General features: G+C 40.6%; 2 protein-coding genes and 1 pseudogene across 3 annotated transcripts in view; all 3 read left to right on the forward strand.

The window, feature by feature from the left end:
* Positions 1 to 7,336, forward strand: part of LOC110045784 (uncharacterized) — a 13,524-nt pseudogene extending 6,188 nt beyond the window's left edge. Inside the window, exons 6-11 of the transcript XR_016205727.1 lie at positions 203 to 416; positions 834 to 1,228; positions 2,279 to 2,492; positions 3,696 to 4,090; positions 5,761 to 5,977; positions 6,934 to 7,336. The product of XR_016205727.1 is annotated as an uncharacterized LOC110045784 (transcript). The remainder of the gene's footprint in view (positions 1 to 202; positions 417 to 833; positions 1,229 to 2,278; positions 2,493 to 3,695; positions 4,091 to 5,760; positions 5,978 to 6,933) is intronic.
* A 4,365-nt stretch (positions 7,337 to 11,701) lies between these two features.
* LOC110045793 (uncharacterized) lies at positions 11,702 to 22,593 on the forward strand. Its single transcript, XM_089283722.1, has 6 exons — positions 11,702 to 11,942; positions 14,929 to 15,205; positions 18,640 to 19,034; positions 21,528 to 21,551; positions 21,695 to 22,105; positions 22,463 to 22,593. Exons 1-6 carry the CDS (start codon positions 11,702 to 11,704, stop codon positions 22,591 to 22,593), a joined length of 1,479 nt encoding a protein of 492 aa, XP_089139848.1.
* A 392-nt stretch (positions 22,594 to 22,985) lies between these two features.
* Positions 22,986 to 24,974, forward strand: LOC149118271 (uncharacterized). Its single transcript, XM_089292951.1, has one exon. It carries the CDS (start codon positions 22,986 to 22,988, stop codon positions 24,972 to 24,974), a length of 1,989 nt encoding a protein of 662 aa, XP_089149077.1.
* The last annotated feature ends 4 nt before the right edge of the window (positions 24,975 to 24,978 follow it).

Here is a 24,978-nt window from a genome sequence, read left to right on the forward strand (position 1 = left end):
CAGAAAACGGCATCCGTGATAGAACGCTAGTAGATTTACACTAATACTGAACAGACGCACGGCAACATGGAATCTATTTGTTTAATTACTTTTATTACCTTTGTCTATGAAAGCTCCATACTTATAAACTTTTAAACAAATGCATTTATATATCGAAGATTTAACCTGATTCATTTCTTTTTCTACTTCGATCTCACCTTAGAAAAAGCTTTGCATTTTCCAAACAAAGGAGAAGACGACTTTGTTGGTATATCGGGCATGCGCAGCTTGAAGGCATTTACCGTGTGCCTGTGGATGAGTTCAAGTGACACTCAAGGGACTCCTTTCAACTACGCGACAACAGTCTCGGATTCGGGTAACGAACTGGTCATCGAGTTCCGTGAGCATTTTAGTTTGGTCATCGATGGTCAACACAGGTAACATAAAACTTAGTAATAGACGCGGCAAACATATGAAAACCTTGTTCCCAAGGTCTCACTTCCTCTCACTCCAGGGGACCGAAAGGAAGACCCTGGGACTGACAGATGAGCAGATACTATGAAAGATGTTTTGAGTTTCTACACAGCGATCTGACTGAAAGCAAAGATATAATTATACGACAGTCGTTAGTCATGATTATATTAGTCCTGATCATATTACTTTTTAAAAATCTTAATACCATACGAGCTTTACTTTTGCATAATTACAACGTAAATACACAAGAATGAAATGTTTTGCAAATAACAGTTTTTATACACCAGGTATACAGTAATTTACTGTGCCTTATTCTACACAGTCCAATAAAATTGTAAAAGATAAACGAGCGATATAAACAGAGAACGTTTCTTCTACAGCGAGACAACAGTGTCGGCCAATGATGGTATATGGCATCACATCTGTGTATCGTGGGAAAGCAGCTCGGGATCATAGACATTCTACAAAGATGGTAAGATCAAACAACAAGGCCAACTCAAGGCACGCCATACGATAAGAGAAGGCGGTTCGTTGGTGCTGGGGCAAGGCCAAGACTCGGTCGGCGGTGGTTTTAACGCTGATCAATCATTCAAAGGAGTGTTATCAAATGTCAACGTATGGGATCACAAGCTTACTGACACACGAATCGAGGCGATGTCAAAATCATGTCTGCTGGATGAATGGAATGCTGGAAACGTATACAGATGGCGCGATTTCCTGCAAAAAGCCCCAGCAAGGCTTGTAAAAAAGTCTCCTTGTAACCTGTCGAGAACTGGTACGTGACAAAACCCACACAACATACATTTTGACAAATAAGCAAACTAGTTAACGAGGGAAAGAGTCAAGTATTTCCAATTCGGGCTGGGTAAGATTGAGGAAGGTTGAGGTTGAGGTTGAGGTTGAGGAAGGTTGAGGAAGGTTTTCCAGAGGAAAAAAGCTCTTTTTCTTTCGAGTGCTATTCTTCGAAGCATGCCGTGTCTTGTGAGCCATTATAAAAATATAAATGGAAATATATAATATTAATAAAAATAGCCTCTTTATTTTTCTCAGCGTAATCAAAAGAGGAAGTTTTATAAGACGTTTGGTTGTTCAAAGCCCGATTAAGCTAACCCAGGATTAGCGAAAACTTTGATTTGAGTTTTTCAACTTTTAGGTCAGATTTTCTGCTGATTTTGTTTGTCATCATGTAATCTCAAACTACTCAAAACAAAGCAGCGAAACACTTTTTTTTCACAATTGATACTTCGGTTAACTTTCAATTCTGGGTTAGCGTCAACTACCTTTCGAACAACACGTCACTGCAGACTTTCATTTGAGGGGCATTAAAATATTTCGTATCTAAAGCTGTGTTCACACTAGGCCTAAACATGTTTAGTCTGATGGCGAATGAAATGTTTCACTGCGAAAACTGTTCACATCAGATGGTACATTGCACGAATAATCCTTCTGATCATGCTTGAAACCCCATCATCATGCTTGAAATTAAATTTTTGTTTCAATTAAGGGCTGATGAAGAGATAAAATAGGAATTATCGGCCAAGGGCAGAATACGAAATATTTGGCATAAACGTCGCGGCAAAAGTTAACGATTTCACGGTTTGCAAGTGCCGTAAAACCACATAGATTATAATGAACCAGGCACAAAACGAATTTGAAACGGACACGTAAAGTGAACAATTCAATTTCAAACATGTTTAGGCAAAAGGTGTCAAGCTTGCATCCATTAATTATATTCATTATTACCAGTAAAGCTTATTAGTCAGGAACATTTAAAAAAGTGCATATTTTAAGATGATGCATCTCTTATTTTTCCATGTCACTTTAGAAAAAGCTTTGCATTTTCCAAACAAAGGAGAAGACGACTTTGTTGAAATATCGGGCATGCGCAGTTTGAAGGCATTTACCGTGTGCCTGTGGATGAGTTCAAGTGACACTCAAGGGACTCCTTTCAGTTACGCGACATCAGGATCGAATCATGGTAACGAACTGCTAATCGACTTCCATGGGCGTTTTCGTTTGTCCATCGATGGCATAGAAAGGTAACATAAAACTTGACAACACGCGGTAAAAAGATGAACGACACCCTGGGGGACTCCTATTTTTATTAATTTGAAAAGTTACATACATTTTTCTGTAAACACATATAATTCATAGACAAACAGGCGCGGTACATTGTACATTTACATACGCACCCCTCAGTTCCTCTTAACTCTTTTCTATTTCTAATTAAATGTAGAATTGATAATGCTAATACTAATACAGCGCAGCAACAACTCGCCCCATTTGATATTGTGAGCTTTTAGTTTATTATTTGATTTTGCGATTGGTGAATCATTTTAATTTAGGATTTAAATGCTTTAATTGAAGGTAGAGGTTTGTTCTGTCGACAAGAATAATATACTTTTAGGAACTAACAGAATGTGGTTAACAAGTACTTCGTCCTCGCATCTTAGAATGCCAAACATTATATCTTTCAGGCCAGAAAGGTGTTCTATCTTGACCCCTTGATTATCAAGCCATTATATAACCATAACCCAGAAATTCTTGGAATAATGGCAAGAAATAAAACTAGTAAGACATCAGTTCTCAGATAGTGCTGAGTGTAATTTACCGCTCTGATACAAAAGGCACACAGGTCCTCCCCCTGACGTTCACTCCCTTGGTAGGAATCCTCCCCATTCAATACCATCTCGATGACACTCGTCCAGAAGCGAGAAAATGACGAAAGAAATGGGCTGACTTGTGCTAAGTCTTGTGCGTCACAGCGCTCGATGCCCAATCAAACGTCTCTTGACTCCTTTTGGCTCAGTTCCTCCGATGACGTCACTAGAAAGTTCGACCCAGATCCCACTTTGCTCTGTCGTGTTCGCAGAAATTACATCTTCAAACGCCTGTAGAAACGCGGGGATTTTATCATCGAGATATTTTTTTTCGCTGAAGTGTTTGGAAAATAAGGAGGCTAGCTGCAGTTTAAATTTATTTGTGGTTTCAGTAGGTGCCACGGAGTCTACGGCAATGTTTGAGAATTTCTTTTTGTCGTTAATTTACTAGTTTTAATGCCACTAAGTAAACTCCGAAATGCGTAGGGTGGATATGAACTTTTTGCTCTATAAAAGGATGAAATGTTTCGCAAAAAACACTTTCCGTACACTGCATATATCTTACTGTGCCTTACTCTTCGCAGTCCAATGAAATTGTACGGGATAAACGAGGAATATAAACAGAGAACGTTTCTTCTACAGCGAGACAACAGTGTCGGCCAATGATGGTATATGGCATCACATCTGTGTATCGTGGGAAAGCAGCTCGGGATCATGGACATTCTACAAAGATGGTGAGAGCAAACAAAAAGGTCAGCTCAAGGGAGGCCATACGATAAGACAAGGAGGCTCTTTGGTGCTGGGGCAAGGCCAAGACTCGGTCGGTGGTGGTTTTGACGCTGATCAATCATTTAAAGGAATGTTATCAAATGTCAACGTATGGGATAAAAGGCTGTCTGATACACAAATCGAGAGGATGTCAACATCGTGTTCCCTGGATGAATGGAATGCTGGAAACGTATACGGATGGAGCAATTTCCTGCAAGAAGCCCCAGCAAGGCTTGTGAAAAAATCTCCTTGTATGCCGCCTAGAACGGGTGCGTGACATAACACAGGCAGCATACACTTTAAGAAATACACTCTTTCTTTTTTATAAGGATATGTTTTATAAGAATATCGAGGCTGAAAATTGCGAAATTTTAGTCATATTTTAAGAATAAACTCGAGGCTGAGATTTTGGAAAGAATATAATTTTGTGTGTTAAAAATTTGAAAATGCAATACAATTTTACTTTTTAACTAAACGGTGTAAAATCCTTTCCTTCTCTAAACGGCAAAAACAGCACTGGTTGTATGTTCGGTGGTAATATAACATTTCTGCAAGAAGTTATGTGCCTCACATACGGTTTTAATACCTGCAGTCTGACTCCAAAATTAATTTAATGCTATGTTCAGACAACAAATACATTTGAAAACATTATTGGCATGCGCTATAGTCTCAGGCCCCGTCCACGCGTATCCGGATATTTTTAAATCCGCAACTTTTTCTTTCCGGATTCAAAAATTTCCCCGTCACACTTAGCGTATTCAAATCGAATTCGCTTGTCCACAAGCATCCGATGGTATGCGAATTCACTCTAGAGAAACTAGGCTTACTCATTCGCCGCCATATTGGTTTATTGTTCGGTAAGAGACTGGACACGATTTTACTACGTCATCGGATTCGAAAATATCCGGATTCACCGTCCACACGGCGTTATCGAATTTGTTGCAGATTTATTTTTTCCACTCTGGAGAGCCGATTAAAAAATATCCGGATTCGCTGCCGAATTCGCTGGATGCGTGTGGACGGAGGCCGTATCCGGAAAGAAAAAATTGCGGATTCAAAAATATCCGGATACGTGTGAACGGGAAATAAGAATATTCACAAGAATATTTTCAGCCTCAAATCGGCACGGAAAATAGGAATATTCAGCCTCGGCCGGAAAAACAATATTCTTATAAAAAAAAGAAAAGATTCTAGAGCAAGAGCGATGCATTTCCAATTTAGGTTGGGAAGAAATGGCAAAAAACAACTAACTTTTCTCGAGCTTTATTTTTTGAAGCATGCGGTATTTTGTGAGCCATCAATGAAAGAAAAACAACAACATCCACAACTTCTATAATAAAGTGGAAGATTGAGAATACGTCTGGGTTTCGAGAGGCGTAAAAATATTTGGTATCTAAAGCTGTGTTCATACTAGGCCTTAACATATTTAGTCTGATAACGAATAAAATGTTTCGTTCCGAAAACTCATTGTGTGAATGCTGATCGAAACAAAATTTCTCTGATTATAATTGACATGTACACAATGTGGTAGTTTCGTTCTCAATCAAAGGAAACACGTTAAAGAAGGCGGCCGAAAGCAGAGAAGAAACAATTCGAAAAATCCTACTCTGGGACTGCGATCAAGTAAATATTTGGATCAATTTATACGCTGACGAAGAGATACAACCGCAATTATCGGCCATAGGCAGTAAACGGAACATTTTGGAAAAACGTCGAGGTAAAATTTAACGATTTCAAGGCTTGCAAGTACCCTAAAACTACATGTATAATAAAATCAGACACGAAACGAATTTGAAACAGGCACGTAAAGTGAACAGCGCGATTTCAATTATTAATCAGCTATATATTATTACTATTAAAGCTCAATTGTCATGAACAGTTACAAAAGTGCAGATACATTTTAACCTGATTCGTTTCTTATTTCTCCTTATCACTTTAGACAAAGCCCTGCATTTTCCAGACAAAGGAGAGAGCGACTTTGTCAGGGTATCGGGCATGCCCAGTTTGAGGGCATTTACCGTGTGCCTGTGGATGAGTTCAAGTGATACTCAAGGGACTCCTTTCAGTTATGCGACATCAGGCTCGAACAATGGTAACGAGCTCGTCATCGAGTTCCGGAATGGCTGTTTTAAGTTGCTCATCGATGACAAAGGAAGGTAAAATAAAACTAAGTTTAAGGCGGGGCTATAGACATGAACAACCTCGTTCCCAAGGTCTTTCTACTTCTCTATCCGGGTAAGACCCTGAAAATTAGGTTAGCAGATGAACAGATATTTGAATCGTTCATAGGTGGAAGACGCATGTTTTGTAGTTATGAGAATAAAGAAACAAGAACAAAATTGAACAACGACAAAGAATAGCGCGAATTTCACGTTTATAAAGCAAATCATGTTAAAATTTAGCCTTTCACATGGTTCCATACCGTTCATATGCATGATGAAATACTTTTTCAAACCTTTTAAGGGCCCTGATCTTTAAAAAGATCAGAGCCCGGTTGAGCAAAAAAGGGCTAAGAGAACCTCGGGTTAAAGCTAATCCCCAGATAAAATCTCATAACCGTACGATTGTTAACTTGAGGAACAAAATTCAAAAGTATGGATCAAAACAGTGTTTGTCGAACATTGTGTGTTAGCTGGTTAGTTAACCTTGGGTTATGGAAATTGCACTCCCAGTGGGCATCTCATAATTCCTCCTTTTGGCTTCGAACACCGAATGGCTTCCCCATAAGTCAAATCGCCGTGCAAGTAATAGAGAACGCGCTACCACTAGTGCATAAAAAGTGCTATAATGACTGAGGGAGAAGAACAAAAAGAAGCAAGTAAATAATAAATAAATAAATAAATAAATAAATAATTTTTCTTTTCATTTTACCCTGAAAAACAACCTCTTCTATTATACGACAGTCGTTAGTGTTATGTTAGGCCTAATCGAATTTTTATAAAAATCGTAGTACCGTAGCTTTACTTTTTCATAATTACAGCGTAGATACACAAGAATGAAATGGCAAATAACACTTTTAATGTACACATATCTGTTCAGCCTTATTTTATACAGTCCAATAAAACTGAACGAGATACACGAGTTATACAAACAGAGAACGTTTCCTCTACAGCACGACACGAGTATCAGCTAATGATGGTATATGGCATCAAATCTGTGTATCGTGGGAAAACAGTTTGGGATCATGGACATTCTACAAAGACGGAGAGATCAAAGAACAAGGCCGGCTCAAGCAAGACCATACGATAAGAGGAGGCGGCTCCTTGATGCTTGGACAGGAGCAAGACTCGGTCGGTGGTGCTTTAGATGACACTCAATCATTCAGAGGAATGTTAACAAATGTCAACGTTTGGGATCACAAGCTTACTGATACACGAATCGAGGAGATGTCGACATCATGTTGGCTGGATGAATGGGATGATGGAAACGTGTACAGCTGGCAAAATTTCCTGCAAGAAGCCCCAGAAAGGATTGTGATAGAGTCTTCTTGCAAGGCGTTAAGAAGTGGTACGTGAAATCACACGCTTTGACAAACATAATTTATAGATTTAGCCAAGCCTAAAGGCGGAGCTCCTGGGCGGGGTTGCGAGAATTTTGATTTGAGTTTTGTTACTTTACGGTGAGGTTTTCCGCTTATACATACATACATACATACATACGTACATACATACATACATACATACATACACACATACATACATACATATACTTTATTTAACCTCGAATTTACAGAGTATGTTGTTTGCCCTCCTGTTTTGAGTTTGAATAATCTCAAGGTCCTCAAAATACACATACCAAAAGCAGCGAAAAACATTTGAATAAAAGAAAAAATTATACTTCGGTTAACTTTTATAATTCTGGGTTGGCGTTAACCGGCCTCCGAACATTCCGGCCCTCTTTGCAACAAGTGAATTTGATATGAGCCCGCGATTTAATCTTAAAAAAAAAAACTGCACTTTGTCAGCGGTCAACTTCCAAAACGCACGTGACCTCGATGAGCGTTAAAATTGAGCCCGAGGTATGGTCACGTGATACTGGTCAGCAGATAACTTTTTTGACAGGTGTCACTTGACCATAACATGGATGTCCAATATCAAAAAAGGACGCTACAAACCAAGGGCACTTGTCTGTCACCCAGGGGCCCATTACCTGCTCCTGCTCCTGCTCCTATCAGCTGGAGTATGGTCGCCATCTTGCGTGACTCCGTTGCCGTCTTCGTCGTGCGTACGTGTCCACGAGCAATACCGTTAGCTATGATAACCATGAGAAAATCAGTTCATGGCTTTCTTTTTCTTTCCTATATGAGTATGGGGCTCCGCTTGACGACTCTTCGGGTCGCTGGAGCTCCGCTATACATTTATAGGCATCGATTGAAGCATTTCCAATTCAGGTTGGGGAGGGGCGAGGAAGGTTTGGGGAAGTTAATGTGGAAGAGAATCCCAAATTCCCGAGTTTTACTCTTAGGTAGCATGCAATGTTTTCGGAGCCTTCGATAAGAACAAAATGCAAAATTATAAAAAATATATATATTTCAATTCTGAGAGTAATCAAAAGTGGAAGTTTGATAAAAGCTAGTTATTGTAGACCAGGCATTCATTTGAGGGAAATACAGTGGAACACCGCCTCACGGTCGCCTTGATAACACCTTGATAAAGGCTCGGTCGGTGGTGGTTTTGACGCTGATCAATCACTTAAGGAATGTTATCAAATGTCAACGTATGGGATGAAAAGTTGTCTGATACAAAAATCGAGAGGATTTCAACATCGTGTTCACTGGATGAATGGAATGCTGGAAATGTATACAGATGGAGCAGTTTGCTACAAGAAGCCCCAGCAAGGCTTGCGAAAAAATCTCCTTGTATGCCGCCCAGAACGGGTGCGTGACATAACACAGACCGCATACATTTTGAGAAATACACTCCTTCTTTTTTACAAGGATATGTTTCATGAGAATATCGAGGCTGAAAATTGCGAAATTTTAGGCATATTTTAAGAACAAACTCGAGGCTGAGATTTTGAAAAGGATATAATTTCGTGTGTTAAAAATTTGAAAATGCAATACAATTTTACTTTTTAACTAAACAGTGTAAAATTCTTTCCTTCTCTAAACGGCAAAAACAGCACTGGTTCTATGTTCGGTAGTAATATAACATTTCTGAAGAAGTTATGTAACTCACATAAGGCTTTAATACCTGCAGATATTCAGACAACAAATACATTCGAAAACAGAATTGACATACGCTTAAGTCTCAGGCCCCATCCACAAGTATCTGGGTATTTTTAAATCCGCAACTTTTTCTCTCCAGATTCAAAAATTTCCCCGTCACACTTAGCGTATTCAAATCGAATTCGCCTGTCCACACGCATCCGATGGTATCCGGATTCACTCTAGAGAAACTAGGCCTACACGTTGTGCCGCCATATTGGTTTATTGTTCGGTGAGACTGGACACGATTTTGCTACTTCATAGGATTCGAAAATATCCGGATTCACCGTTCACACGGCGTTATCGAATTTGTGGCAGATTTATTTTTTTCCACTCTGGAGAGCGGATTCTAAAATATCCGAATCCGCTGCCGAATTCGCTGGATGCGTGTGGACGGAAGCCGTATCCGGAAAGAAAAAGTTGCGGATTCAAAAATATCCGAATACGTGTGGACGGGGAAATAAGAATATTCACAAGAATATCTTCAGCCTCAAATCGGCAGAAAATAGGAATATTCAGCCTCGGCCGGAAAAACAATATTCTTATAAAAAAAAAAAAAGAGTCTAAGTAAACTAGAGCTAGAGTGACGTATTTCCAATTCAGGTTGGGAAGGTAATGAAGGTCTTAGGGAAGAAATGGAAAAGAAAAACTAACTTTTCTCGAGTTTTAATTTTCGAAGCATGCGGTATTTTGTAAGCCATCAATAAAAGAAAAACAACAACAAAGTAAAGTGGAAGACTGAGAATACGTTTGGGGATGTACACCAGACATTAATTCGAGAGGCACAAAAATATTTCGTATCTAAAGCTGTGCTCACACTAGGCCTAAACATGTTTAGTCTGATAACGAATAAAATGTTTCGTTGCAAAAACTCATTGTGCGAATAATGATCGCAACAAAATTTTTCTGATTATAATTGACATGTACATAATGTGGTAGTTTCGTTCTCAATCAAAGGAAACACGTTAAAGAAGGCGGCCGAAAGCAGAGAAGAAACAATTCGAAAAATCCTACTCTGGGACTGCGATCAAGTAAATATTTGGATCAATTTATACGCTGACGAAGAGATACAACCGCAATTATCGGCCATAGGCAGTAAACGGAACATTTTGGAAAAACGTCGAGGTAAAATTTAACGATTTCAAGGCTTGCAAGTACCCTAAAACTACATGTATAATAAAATCAGACACGAAACGAATTTGAAACAGGCACGTAAAGTGAACAGCGCGATTTCAATTATTAATCAGCTATATATTATTACTATTAAAGCTCAATTGTCATGAACAGTTACAAAAGTGCAGATACATTTTAACCTGATTCGTTTCTTATTTCTCCTTATCACTTTAGACAAAGCCCTGCATTTTCCAGACAAAGGAGAGAGCGACTTTGTCAGGGTATCGGGCATGCCCAGTTTGAGGGCATTTACCGTGTGCCTGTGGATGAGTTCAAGTGATACTCAAGGGACTCCTTTCAGTTATGCGACATCAGGCTCGAACAATGGTAACGAGCTCGTCATCGAGTTCCGGAATGGCTGTTTTAAGTTGCTCATCGATGACAAAGGAAGGTAAAATAAAACTAAGTTTAAGGCGGGGCTATAGACATGAACAACCTCGTTCCCAAGGTCTTTCTACTTCTCTATCCGGGTAAGACCCTGAAAATTAGGTTAGCAGATGAACAGATATTTGAATCGTTCATAGGTGGAAGACGCATGTTTTGTAGTTATGAGAATAAAGAAACAAGAACAAAATTGAACAACGACAAAGAATAGCGCGAATTTCACGTTTATAAAGCAAATCATGTTAAAATTTAGCCTTTCACATGGTTCCATACCGTTCATATGCATGATGAAATACTTTTTCAAACCTTTTAAGGGCCCTGATCTTTAAAAAGATCAGAGCCCGGTTGAGCAAAAAAGGGCTAAGAGAACCTCGGGTTAAAGCTAATCCCCAGATAAAATCTCATAACCGTACGATTGTTAACTTGAGGAACAAAATTCAAAAGTATGGATCAAAACAGTGTTTGTCGAACATTGTGTGTTAGCTGGTTAGTTAACCTTGGGTTATGGAAATTGCACTCCCAGTGGGCATCTCATAATTCCTCCTTTTGGCTTCGAACACCGAATGGCTTCCCCATAAGTCAAATCGCCGTGCAAGTAATAGAGAACGCGCTACCACTAGTGCATAAAAAGTGCTATAATGACTGAGGGAGAAGAACAAAAAGAAGCAAGTAAATAATAAATAAATAAATAAATAAATAAATAATTTTTCTTTTCATTTTACCCTGAAAAACAACCTCTTCTATTATACGACAGTCGTTAGTGTTATGTTAGGCCTAATCGAATTTTTATAAAAATCGTAGTACCGTAGCTTTACTTTTTCATAATTACAGCGTAGATACACAAGAATGAAATGGCAAATAACACTTTTAATGTACACATATCTGTTCAGCCTTATTTTATACAGTCCAATAAAACTGAACGAGATACACGAGTTATACAAACAGAGAACGTTTCCTCTACAGCACGACACGAGTATCAGCTAATGATGGTATATGGCATCAAATCTGTGTATCGTGGGAAAACAGTTTGGGATCATGGACATTCTACAAAGACGGAGAGATCAAAGAACAAGGCCGGCTCAAGCAAGACCATACGATAAGAGGAGGCGGCTCCTTGATGCTTGGACAGGAGCAAGACTCGGTCGGTGGTGCTTTAGATGACACTCAATCATTCAGAGGAATGTTAACAAATGTCAACGTTTGGGATCACAAGCTTACTGACACACGAATCGAGGAGATGTCGACATCATGTTGGCTGGATGAATGGGATGATGGAAACGTGTACAGCTGGCAAAATTTCCTGCAAGAAGCCCCAGAAAGGATTGTGATAGAGTCTTCTTGCAAGGCGTTAAGAAGTGGTACGTGAAATCACACGCTTTGACAAACATAATTTATAGATTTAGCCAAGCCTAAAGGCGGAGCTCCTGGGCGGGGTTGCGAGAATTTTGATTTGAGTTTTGTTACTTTACGGTGAGGTTTTCCGCTTATACATACATACATACATACATACGTACATACATACATACATACATACATACACACATACATACATACATATACTTTATTTAACCTCGAATTTACAGAGTATGTTGTTTGCCCTCCTGTTTTGAGTTTGAATAATCTCAAGGTCCTCAAAATACACATACCAAAAGCAGCGAAAAACATTTGAATAAAAGAAAAAATTATACTTCGGTTAACTTTTATAATTCTGGGTTGGCGTTAACCGGCCTCCGAACATTCCGGCCCTCTTTGCAACAAGTGAATTTGATATGAGCCCGCGATTTAATCTTAAAAAAAAAAACTGCACTTTGTCAGCGGTCAACTTCCAAAACGCACGTGACCTCGATGAGCGTTAAAATTGAGCCCGAGGTATGGTCACGTGATACTGGTCAGCAGATAACTTTTTTGACAGGTGTCACTTGACCATAACATGGATGTCCAATATCAAAAAAGGACGCTACAAACCAAGGGCACTTGTCTGTCACCCAGGGGCCCATTACCTGCTCCTGCTCCTGCTCCTATCAGCTGGAGTATGGTCGCCATCTTGCGTGACTCCGTTGCCGTCTTCGTCGTGCGTACGTGTCCACGAGCAATACCGTTAGCTATGATAACCATGAGAAAATCAGTTCATGGCTTTCTTTTTCTTTCCTATATGAGTATGGGGCTCCGCTTGACGACTCTTCGGGTCGCTGGAGCTCCGCTATACATTTATAGGCATCGATTGAAGCATTTCCAATTCAGGTTGGGGAGGGGCGAGGAAGGTTTGGGGAAGTTAATGTGGAAGAGAATCCCAAATTCCCGAGTTTTACTCTTAGGTAGCATGCAATGTTTTCGGAGCCTTCGATAAGAACAAAATGCAAAATTATAAAAAATATATATATTTCAATTCTGAGAGTAATCAAAAGTGGAAGTTTGATAAAAGCTAGTTATTGTAGACCAGGCATTCATTTGAGGGAAATACAGTGGAACACCGCCTCACGGTCGCCTTGATAACACCTTGATAAAGGCTCGGTCGGTGGTGGTTTTGACGCTGATCAATCACTTAAGGAATGTTATCAAATGTCAACGTATGGGATGAAAAGTTGTCTGATACAAAAATCGAGAGGATTTCAACATCGTGTTCACTGGATGAATGGAATGCTGGAAATGTATACAGATGGAGCAGTTTGCTACAAGAAGCCCCAGCAAGGCTTGCGAAAAAATCTCCTTGTATGCCGCCCAGAACGGGTGCGTGACATAACACAGACCGCATACATTTTGAGAAATACACTCCTTCTTTTTTACAAGGATATGTTTCATGAGAATATCGAGGCTGAAAATTGCGAAATTTTAGGCATATTTTAAGAACAAACTCGAGGCTGAGATTTTGAAAAGGATATAATTTCGTGTGTTAAAAATTTGAAAATGCAATACAATTTTACTTTTTAACTAAACAGTGTAAAATTCTTTCCTTCTCTAAACGGCAAAAACAGCACTGGTTCTATGTTCGGTAGTAATATAACATTTCTGAAGAAGTTATGTAACTCACATAAGGCTTTAATACCTGCAGATATTCAGACAACAAATACATTCGAAAACAGAATTGACATACGCTTAAGTCTCAGGCCCCATCCACAAGTATCTGGGTATTTTTAAATCCGCAACTTTTTCTCTCCAGATTCAAAAATTTCCCCGTCACACTTAGCGTATTCAAATCGAATTCGCCTGTCCACACGCATCCGATGGTATCCGGATTCACTCTAGAGAAACTAGGCCTACACGTTGTGCCGCCATATTGGTTTATTGTTCGGTGAGACTGGACACGATTTTGCTACTTCATAGGATTCGAAAATATCCGGATTCACCGTTCACACGGCGTTATCGAATTTGTGGCAGATTTATTTTTTTCCACTCTGGAGAGCGGATTCTAAAATATCCGAATCCGCTGCCGAATTCGCTGGATGCGTGTGGACGGAAGCCGTATCCGGAAAGAAAAAGTTGCGGATTCAAAAATATCCGAATACGTGTGGACGGGGAAATAAGAATATTCACAAGAATATCTTCAGCCTCAAATCGGCAGAAAATAGGAATATTCAGCCTCGGCCGGAAAAACAATATTCTTATAAAAAAAAAAAAAGAGTCTAAGTAAACTAGAGCTAGAGTGACGTATTTCCAATTCAGGTTGGGAAGGTAATGAAGGTCTTAGGGAAGAAATGGAAAAGAAAAACTAACTTTTCTCGAGTTTTAATTTTCGAAGCATGCGGTATTTTGTAAGCCATCAATAAAAGAAAAACAACAACAAAGTAAAGTGGAAGACTGAGAATACGTTTGGGGATGTACACCAGACATTAATTCGAGAGGCACAAAAATATTTCGTATCTAAAGCTGTGCTCACACTAGGCCTAAACATGTTTAGTCTGATAACGAATAAAATGTTTCGTTGCAAAAACTCATTGTGCGAATAATGATCGCAACAAAATTTTTCTGATTATAATTGACATGTACATAATGTGGTAGTTTCGTTCTCAATCAAAGGAAACACGTTAAAGAAGGCGGCCGAAAGCAGAGAAGAAACAATTCGAAAAATCCTACTCTGGGACTGCGATCAAGTAAATATTTGGATCAATTTATACGCTGACGAAGAGATACAACCGCAATTATCGGCCATAGGCAGTAAACGGAACATTTTGGAAAAACGTCGAGGTAAAATTTAACGATTTCAAGGCTTGCAAGTACCCTAAAACTACATGTATAATAAAATCAGACACGAAACGAATTTAAAACAGACAGGTAAAGTGAACAGCGCAATTTCAATTATTAATCAGCTATATATTATTACTATTAAAGCTCAATTGTCATGAACAGTTACAAAAGTGCAGATACATTTTAACCTGATTCGTTTCTTATTTCTCCTTATCACTTTGGACAAAGCCTTCCATTTTCCAGACAAGGGAGAAAACGACTTTGTCAGGGTATCGGGCATGCCCAGTTTGAGGGCATTTACCGTGTGCCTGTGGATGAGTTCAAGTGATACTCAAGGGACTCCTTTCAGCTACGCGACATCAGGCTCGAACAATGGTAACGAGCTCGTCATCGAGTTCCGGAATGGCTATTTTAAGTTGCTCATCGATGACAAAGGAAGGTAAAATAAAACTAAGTTTAAGACGGGGCTATAGACATAGCAGTAATGGTGGCTCATATGACCGGTAACCAATCAGGAGCCGAGAAAGACAATAGGCTATTGTTTGGAGAACAATAGCATCAATTGTTCTCCAAATCCAAGATGGCGCTATTTATTTTCAGCCAATCCGGAGCCGAATTAAGAATTCAAGATGGCCGCGCCCACGATAGTCAGCCATCTTGGAAAACAGCCCACCAGCCTCGACGGAGGACTGGGATCGGTCTCACGGATTTCCATGACCACACAAATCACGACAGGGTCACGCAAAAATTGTCATGCAACTTCAAACGCGATACTTACAGTGTCCTGTGGTCCTAAACGACATAGGTCTGTCCGGCAAGCGGCCATGATGGAGACTGAGAGACTTGTGTCCGGGGCACTTATATACCTTTCTATTCGTCCCAAAGCATCCTGGGACGGTGACCTCATTGGGAACCAATCCTAGACTTGCCCCACTCCCTTTGCAGTCGAAGGGGTAAAAATAAGGGTAAGGGGGTACTCCCCGTTCCAAAGCATCCTGGGCTGGTGACCTCATCGGGAACCAATCTTAGACTTGCCCCACTCCCTTCGCGCTCGAAGGGGTAAAAATTGGGGTGAGGGAGTACTCCCCGTTCCAAAGCATCGTGGGACGGTGACCTCATCGGGAACCAATCCAAGACTTGTCCCGCTCCCTTCTCGGCCAAAGGGGTAAAATAGGGATAAGGGGGTACTCCCTCTTAGTCTGCCATATAAAACCTTCACACGTTTTGAAAAGGACCAAAACAAAGATTGTTGACTCACGAAATGGAAGTTAGAAGAAGTCGAAGACTACTAGGATTGACCCCCGAAGTAGATGAGTTCAAGGACAAATGTTTCATCTGTCAAGGCGACCTTGTCATTGACTCCTTGACTCGATGTAGTGCGAAAACTTATTGCTGTGGAAATGCTTGTACAAGAGATGTTTGCAACAGGAGTTACAATACTCAGATATGTGCGGACATTGCAAAACCTCAAATCCTCGGGGGAATGAAGATGAAGCACAACTTTCACCTTGGGAGGAGGTGGTACGCGACAGGATTACCAACGCAACGAATGCCATCAATAGGTATCGGCGAGGGGGACGGCCTTATCATATTCACAATCGTAATATTGTTTCGTGGAGGACCTTGCCGTACCATGCGAATCTTTCCGTCTGGTTTGAATTTTATACAAGACTCACCATCTTCGTGCAGCAAAGGCGAAACGCTACCCTGTACATCCATGCCTATTGTTTTACGAGTTTTTTGAGTTACATTAAAAGTTACACGTTACACCCAAGCTGTATCTTCAGGGTAAATGGGGGGTGAAAAAGATGACTGAAGAGTTAATCTGTTGATAATCACTTCATCCTCAGCGTCGTAGTGCAGCCACGACAGGAACAATAACGTAAACTTTACTTCGCGTACGCAGAGCATTACTTCCGTTGGGATGTTTCTACTGAACATTTCATACACCGCCTGTTTTATTGATTGAGTAATTGTCATCCACGGCAAGTTGACACAGGCATGGATGTACAGGGTAGCGTTTCGCCTTTGCTGCACGAAGATGGTGACTCTTGTATAAAATTCAAACCAGATGGAGTCATGGAGTCATGGAGTCAATGACAAGGTCGCCTTGACAGACGAAACATTTGTCCTTGAACTCATCTACTTCGGGGGTCAATCCTAGTAGTCTTCGACTTCTTCTAACTTCCATTTCGTGAGTCAACAATCTTTGTTTTGGTCCTTTTCAAAACGTGTGAAGGTTTTATATGGCAGACTAAGAGGGAGTACCCCCTTATCCCTATTTTACCCCTTTGGCCGAGAAGGGAGCGGGACAAGTCTTGGATTGGTTCCCGATGAGGTCACCGTCCCACGATGCTTTGGAACGGGGAGTACTCCCTCACCCCAATTTTTACCCCTTCGAGCGCGAAGGGAGTGGGGCAAGTCTAAGATTGGTTCCCGATGAGGTCACCAGCCCAGGATGCTTTGGAACGGGGAGTACCCCCTTACCCTTATTTTTACCCCTTCGACTGCAAAGGGAGTGGGGCAAGTCTAGGATTGGTTCCCAATGAGGTCACCGTCCCAGGATGCTTTGGGACGAATAGAAAGGTATATAAGTGCCTCGGACACAAGTCTCTCAGTCTCCATCATGGCCGCTTGCCGGACAGACCTATGTCGTTTAGGACCACAGGACACTGTAAGTATCGCGTTTGAAGTTGCATGACATTTTTTTGCGTGACCCTGTCGTGATTTGTGTGGTCATGGAAATCCGTGAGACCGATCCCAGTCCTCCGTCGAGGCTGGTGGGCTGTTTTCCAAGATGGCTGACTATCGTGGGCGCGGCCATCTTGAATTCTTAATTCGGCTCCGGATTGGCTGAAAATAAATAGCGCCATCTTGGATTTGGAGAACAATTGATGCTATTGTTCTCCAAACAATAGCCTATTGTCTTTCTCGGCTCCTGATTGGTTACCGGTCATATGAGCCACCATTACTACTAGACATGAACAACCTCGTTCCCAAGGTCTTTCTACTTCTCTATCCGGGTAAGACCCTGAAAATTAGGTTAGCAGATGAACAGATATTTGAATCGTTCATAGGTGGAAGACGCATGTTTTGTAGTTATGAGAATAAAGAAACAAGAACAACATTGAACAACGACAAAGAATAGCGCGAATTTCACGTTTATAAAGCAAATCATGTTAAAATTTAGCCTTTCACATGGTTCCATACCGTTCATATGCATGATGAAATACTTTTTCAAACCTTAAAGATCAGGGCCCGGTTGAGCAAAAAAGGGCTAAGAGAACCTCGGGTTAGAGTTAATCCCCAGATAAAATCTCGTAACCGTACGATTGTTAACCGGAGGAACAAAATTCAAAAGTATGGATCAAAACAGTGTTTGTCGAACAGTGTGTTGATTCGTTAGTTAACCTTGGGTTGTGAAGATTGCACTCCCGGTTTGGATCTCATAATTCCTCCTTTTGGCTTCGAACACCGAATGGCTTCCCCATAAGTCAAATCGCCGCGCAAGTAATAGAGAACGCACTACCACTAGTGCATAAAAAGCGCTATGATGACTGAGGGAGAGGAACAAAAAGAAGCAAATAATAAATAAATAAATAAATAAATAATGATTTTTCTTTTCATTGTACCCTGAAAAACAACCTCTGCCATTATACGACAGTCGTTAGTGTTATGTTAGGCCTAATCGAATGTTTATAAAAATCGTAGTACCGTAGCTTTACTTTTTCATAATTACAGCGTAGATACACAAGAATGAAATGGCAAATAACACTTTTAATATACACATATCCATTTAGCCTTATTTTATACAGTCCAATAAAACTGAACGAGATATACGAGTTATACAAACAGAGAACGTTTCCTCTACAGCACGACAACAGTATCGGCTAATGATGGTACATGGCATCAAATCTGTGTATCGTGGGAAAACAGTTTGGGATCATGGACATTCTACAAAGACGGAGAGATCAAAGAACAAGGCCGGCTCAAGCAAGACCATACGATAAGAGGAGGCGGCTCCTTGATGCTTGGACAGGAGCAAGACTCGGTCGGTGGTGCTTTAGATGCCACTCAATCATTCAGAGGAATGTTAACGAATGTCAACGTATGGGATCACAAGCTTACCGATACACGAATCGAGGAGATGTCGACATCATGTTGGCTGGATGAATGGGATGATGGAAACGTGTACAGCTGGCAAAATTTCCTGCAAGAAGCCCCAGAAAGGATTGTGATAGAGTCTCCTTGCAAGGCGTTAAGAAGTGGTACGTGAAATCACACGCTTTGAGAAACATAATTTATAGATTTAGCCAAGCCTAAAAGCGGAGCTCCTGAGCGGGGTTGCGAGAATTTTGATTCGAGTTTTGTAACTTTACGGTAAGGTTTTCCGCTTATGTTGTTTGCCCTTCTGTTTTGAGTTTGAATAATCTCAAGGTCCTCAAAATACACAAAACAAAAGTAGCGAAAAACATTTGAATACAAGAAAAAATTATACTTCGGTTAACTTTTATAATTCTGGGTTGGCGTTAACCGGCTTCCGAACAACCCGGCCCTGTTTACAACAAGCCAGGTTTAAGCTTGAGCCCGCGGTATGATCACGTGATACTGGTCAGCGGATACCTTGTTTTGACAGGTGTCACTTGAACATAGCATGGAAGTCCAATATCAAAAAAGGACGGTATTAAGGGCACATGTCTCTGTCTGTAATTTAACCCCCTTAATACGGCCACACGAACCAGTCATGCTCATCTTTTCTTGGTTAATATTGTATGTATTGATTGAAGTTTCAACTTTTTTAAAAAAACAAATACACCTATACTTTGAATGCTTATTACAGAACAGTTGTTTAGAAGTGTAATTGTAATATCTGTCAAGACGTCACTGACTTATAATAGAGCAGTCATGAAATTTGACCCTGTCCATTAATACGACCATCCCGTAAATACGCCCAACTTTTCATCCTGGGTTAAAATCCTTAGTCTAATGGATTCCGAATTATGGCACATGGCCAAAATGGGGATACGTCTTACCAACCGACGAACTAATTGTTGGAGATCACTCTGTTTTTGTTTTTCATTAAATAGTTAGATTATTCTTGAAACTGTGCTTTTTGAACAAGAAATATTAGTCCAGCAATAAGCCTGTTGTGTCACAGCTTTTCTGCGCTCAATAGTTGCGACATGCGACTCGAATGAAACTGGTCGATTTTTTGGCCTAGTTGGGATTCGCTAAATTGAGTCTGAAGGGTAAATCGAAATGTTCTTTTACTCGGAAGGATAAAAATCGTTCAAAGAAGAAACCAGAGCTTGCTTGCATTTTTGGCAGGGGTTAGCTATGTGCGAAAGACGAGGGAAGTTGAGTTTTCTAGCCTCGCTTAGAAATTTGGTTTTGTTCGGTTTTTGTGGACATTTGTTCTAAAGGAGAAGGTCACTCCAGGAAACTTTTTTTTTGTCAACGGTAATAAAAACCTGGCACTAATAAGTTAAGCCATTCACCGAAGTTTCGGCCTCTAAAGTGCAGGTTTTCCTTATGAAATTCGTCTCCAAAGAAGCCCAAAATTCCACATGGTTGCCGCCACTTTGCAGCCACGCCGAGTTTTTGTGACGTCACTCCGTTCAAGGGATTTTGCCCATGGCTCTCAACAAGCCTTTCAACTACCATACCAGGTTATGGTTGCTCTCGAGCCGTATTATTTCGAGCCAAACGTGCAGGTTTTCCTTATGCAATTAGTCTCCAAAGAAACCCAAAATTTGACATCGTTGCCGTCATTTTGAACAGTATTTAGCAGCCAGGCCGAGTTTTCGTGACGTGATTCCGTCCAAGGGATTTTGTCCATGGCTTGCAACAAGCCTTCCAACTACCACTCCAGGTTATGACTGCTCTCGAGCCGTATTATTTCGAGCCAAACGTGCTCCAAACTCCTAAAATGATGGCACGGAAGATAGTGAAGTGGATAATCGCTTGGAAAGAAAATACATTTTGCTGACCTTATGAAGGACGGGTTTTCAACAGTCCTGCCTGTTTCGAGTTGGACGAAATGCTGCCAGGTACAGTTTTAAAATGCCGGCCTCCAAAGTCAAATACTGGGCTTCTTTCGAGACGAATTTCTTCAGGATGGCACGCACTTCAGAGGCTGAAACTTCGATGTGAGGAAAAACCTAATGTTTACTTGCTATAGGTGGAGACAAAAAAGTAAGCTTTTTGGAGTGACCTTTACGTGAAGTTCGATTGAGTGCCCGGCTGAGCGACGATAAAACAGAAAAAAAAATTCAACTAAATTTAACTTAATTAAATCTGTTACTAAACAAGTTCAATATCGGATGTAGCGTGAGCTAACGCGCGCCTGGATATTATTTCAAACTGACTACTTTAAAAACAATTACCTCCCTTTTGTCTCTGACATCAACTCATCGGTGACATCAGTGATCTAGTGAAAAGTAAAATTCTGCGCAGTAAAGGGCAACAGCTTAAGATTTCCGGCAATTCTTCGCAGGAACACTTGTATTTGAATGCTTAACGTGAGGAAACACAATCGAGTGCAAAGAATGAAAGGGTGAATGGTCATTCTTTCCAGAAATTTTCCAGATAGGGACCTTAACCAATTCAACGGGGAATTGTAATTCGATGGGAAGCCTTTTTTAAGCGTAACACCTTTCATTCTCTTGTGGGTGTCTGTTAGAATATTATTTCTTTTATTTTAATTATTATAAGATTTGTATTGACTTTACCGAATCAATTCCCTTTTCTTTTATCGCTAGACAGCACAACGTTGTCCAATACAGGTAAAGTGAAATTTTCATTTTGATCTATTCATTTTTTGTGTGATTAATGAAACTTGTATTTGCTACATCTACCCTATGCATGCTTCATCTCCTGTTGCAATGTTCTCCTCTTAATTTAACAACTTTCATTTTATATTCTAAAGGTGATTGGCAGTTATGCAGTGGCCATTACTATTACCACCGAGAAAAATCAGCCGCAAATTCCTGGTTTTCAGCCGAAGGTGTTTGTCGACAACATGGCGAAAATGTTCATTTGGCTTCAATTCACAGTCAGCGAGAAAACGACTTCATAAAGTCACTCTCCTCAGACGAAGGCGAACAATGGATAGGCCTCACTGATCACAACATTCGATCGAATTCTTTTAAATGGATCGATGGCTCACCTTATGGAGATTTTACGCCTTGGGCGGTGGGAGAACCAAACCAGGCAACAGTAGATGAAGACTGTGGAGCAATGAAACCAGATGGAACATGGATAGACGTGGCATGTAGAAAGCAAAGACTTGGAAGTGGCACACCATTCGACAGAAGGGCTTTTACATGTAAAACATCTGGTAAGAATGTATCTTCGTGCTTTACATTGATAATTACTGACAATAACAGTTTGTTTTATATTGAGTTAGTATAGCAGTTTAAAGTTCAATATTGGGCAGCAGCCGCACCTCTCTACTTTGGTATTTTTCTATGCACGTAAGTTACACATGCAGCCTTGAAAAAAAGCTGCTTGCCTAGAAAGGAGTTCCATCAAGCGATGTTATTTTTGTGCATTAGAGAAAATATGAACACTGTTGTTTTCTTCTCAGGGAACACAGTGAGATATGAGCCCTTGCCGTCCTTACAAAGAGAAGTAATGTTAGCCATTTCACAAACAACTTTCAGGCTTGTGTTTTTCTTATATTGTCCTCGTTAAGTTCGGTTTTGCGGAACGTTCACGGAAGCCGTTGTGTCCAACAGCAAAAAGACTAAAACTCAAAGTAGAAAGGCAAAATGGAAAATGGAAAAAAAACTGACGAGAAAGGAAGAAAGAACTCTAGAACTCTAATGAATTTCTGTTGTCTAATTCTGAGATTTTTGACGACGTGCGTGATTTAGAGAGAAAACAGGGAAATATTGGCTTTATTCACAAGAGTTAACATTCAAAGTGGATATTCGTTGATAAATTATTTATTTTAGAGATCATGGATTTCATATTTAAAAACAGAAAGAACAAAGAAAGTAGATGATAATATGAACTTTAACTTATATTTTTTTATTAACAAGGTGGAAGAGGCACATGATCCTGCAATCTCGGTTGTCGATCTTACCTCGGGTGTTCAAGCTATTAAAGTTACCTTTTATACCGGTCTTCACCATATCGCTCCAAATGGCAAGTTTTCATCCACAAGTGAAAAAGTTCAATACGGCGCCCACCTTAAATTCGGAGGTTATGTCGACATGGAGCCTAGACTACTTGGACCTTTGTGTTCCCAACGACGCCGAAATGCAACGAAAGAGAGCCCTGCGACAGTAAACGATCCAGACAAAGATGTTAGCGGAGTAGCTGATCTGGATGGAATTGTCGATAAAATTGAAATTCCTCACTACGAAGCAATGAGCTCAATGGGCTCAGAGGCTTCACCTGGCTTTTCAATCGAGTTCTGGATAAGGCCACGGCGCATGCCTGTAGATGAGATTCCGATGGCTTTGTTTCACAAGTCATCCATTAGTTTAGACTTGAAGTTAGATGGCTCTCTAGCGTTTTCTGTGATTCTAAATGGGGAAAGTAGATTATCTTGCCACACAGACGTAGTAACGGACGACACTCACAAAGTAGGAGCTCTTGCATTTCACCACATAGCGGTGACCGGAACAGTTGGAAGCTCACTAACGATATGGGTGAATGGACAATCTGCCTGTCGAAAAACTACATGGGGAGGTATTACAGCCCCTCTGCCTAGCACAACTGAGGGAACACTGGTGTTTGGGGAAAACGAACTTCATCAGTCAAAAAAACGAAACAGATTTAATGGTCAAATAAGTAACATTCAACTCTTCAATACGGAAAGAACAAAGCAACAAATCTGTAGGAACATTCAGGATCCAGATCCAACGGCTACTGGAAGTATTGGCTTCTGGTCCCTAAGACAGTCAGACGAGATTAATGTGGCTCATTACGTCATTTCAAAAACACAATCTGTATCCAATATAAAGGTTCTGGAGGATTATGATCCTCCATTGACTGGCTTTCCATTGGAGGTGATCGTTCAAGGACAGACGATCTACATAATTCGTTTGACGGGAGAAGGTCATGTCGTAGCAAAACGTTTTTCTCTCAGTGCCGATACAAGCACAATTGTACTGGTTCCTGGGAATCAACGAATTATAGAATCAAGCCAGGCGCAAAAGGGCTGCCTAGCAGCAACGCGAGACCAGGACCGGGATCACTTGATCCTAATAGAATGTTTCGCGGAGGACCAATATTCAGGAACCCTGCGCTTTAAGTGGAATATATTTCAAATAAATGGAGAAGGACAAATAACAGCTATAAAGGGTGGTACAGGGTCTTTGCTTGTGACTGGCATTGGGAGTCTGGACACGCGGCTTTCTGCCAAGATCGTCAACGACCACCTGTTACTTACGGCCGGCACAACTTCAAGCGCTTCCGTTTTCTTCCTTGACTTAACACTTGATTCTAACGGTTTACCCTCGATTTCAATCAACAAGTTGACGGTGCAAGCTCTTGGCCCCGACGTTACGAGTAATGGTGCTACGTATTACGTATATCTTAAAAAGGAGAGTAGCGCCCCCTCACAGCCATTTTTACGACGACTCCGTCCCCAAAATGGTCAGGTGTCCGAAAGCTACATTATCAAAATAGGAGATGCTAACCCTAACAATCTCGTAGCAAATCCAATCAGCAGTAATATGCCCGAAAACGACTGGTTTTGGTTCTTATTTAAAATCACTACATTTAATGGTGGAGTTGCTATCCAGAGTGTCGAGAGAATTACCATTCAAACCCCATATAGCCATCCCGATAACGAAGAAGGTTGGAGTTACGTGAAACTCAGTGGCAAAACACTTCAAGCCGACCAACATACTGAGGAATTGAACTTCTGGATATTTAAAACAGAGTCATGTGATCCGACAAATGGTGGCTATTCAGTTGTGTCTGGCGAAATTGAACCGAACGACTGTATTTTACTCTGGCCAAAAACAGAGCAGTTTGAACCTGGTCACTACAAACAAATTCTTGCTCTTCCAACAGAAAGAGAAATTGAAAGTGCCAAAGTAAGGTTTGGATCCTGGTTTGGCCCCTGGCGTCTAACAATTCCCAACGAACCTACACCGGAGCGTCCGATACCAGTGCCAGCTGGCTCACCTCCAAATTCACCAAGAAACGTTTATCAAGGCAACAAATACTCTTTTCTTCCTTTTCATTAAAAGG

The sequence above is a fragment of the Orbicella faveolata genome, unplaced genomic scaffold (genome assembly GCF_042242905.1).
Source record: "Orbicella faveolata isolate gen_17 unplaced genomic scaffold, um_ofav_v1 contig_1, whole genome shotgun sequence".
NCBI classification, from domain to species: domain Eukaryota; kingdom Metazoa; phylum Cnidaria; class Anthozoa; order Scleractinia; family Merulinidae; genus Orbicella; species Orbicella faveolata.

What these genes read in the sequence shown, in the direction of transcription:
- LOC110045793 (XM_089283722.1), top strand. Translation starts at nt 11,702, where the DNA reads ATGCTTGGACAGGAGCAAGACTCGGTCGGTGGTGCTTTAGATGACACT. An exon ending in TTGCAAGGCGTTAAGAAGTG is followed by an intron (nt 19,035 to 21,527) that starts GTACGTGAAATC and finishes TTTTATCGCTAG; the next exon opens with ACAGCACAACGTTGTCCAAT. An exon ending in CACAACGTTGTCCAATACAG is followed by an intron (nt 21,552 to 21,694) that starts GTAAAGTGAAAT and finishes TATATTCTAAAG; the next exon opens with GTGATTGGCAGTTATGCAGT.
- LOC149118271 (XM_089292951.1), top strand. Translation starts at nt 22,986, where the DNA reads ATGGAGCCTAGACTACTTGGACCTTTGTGTTCCCAACGACGCCGAAAT.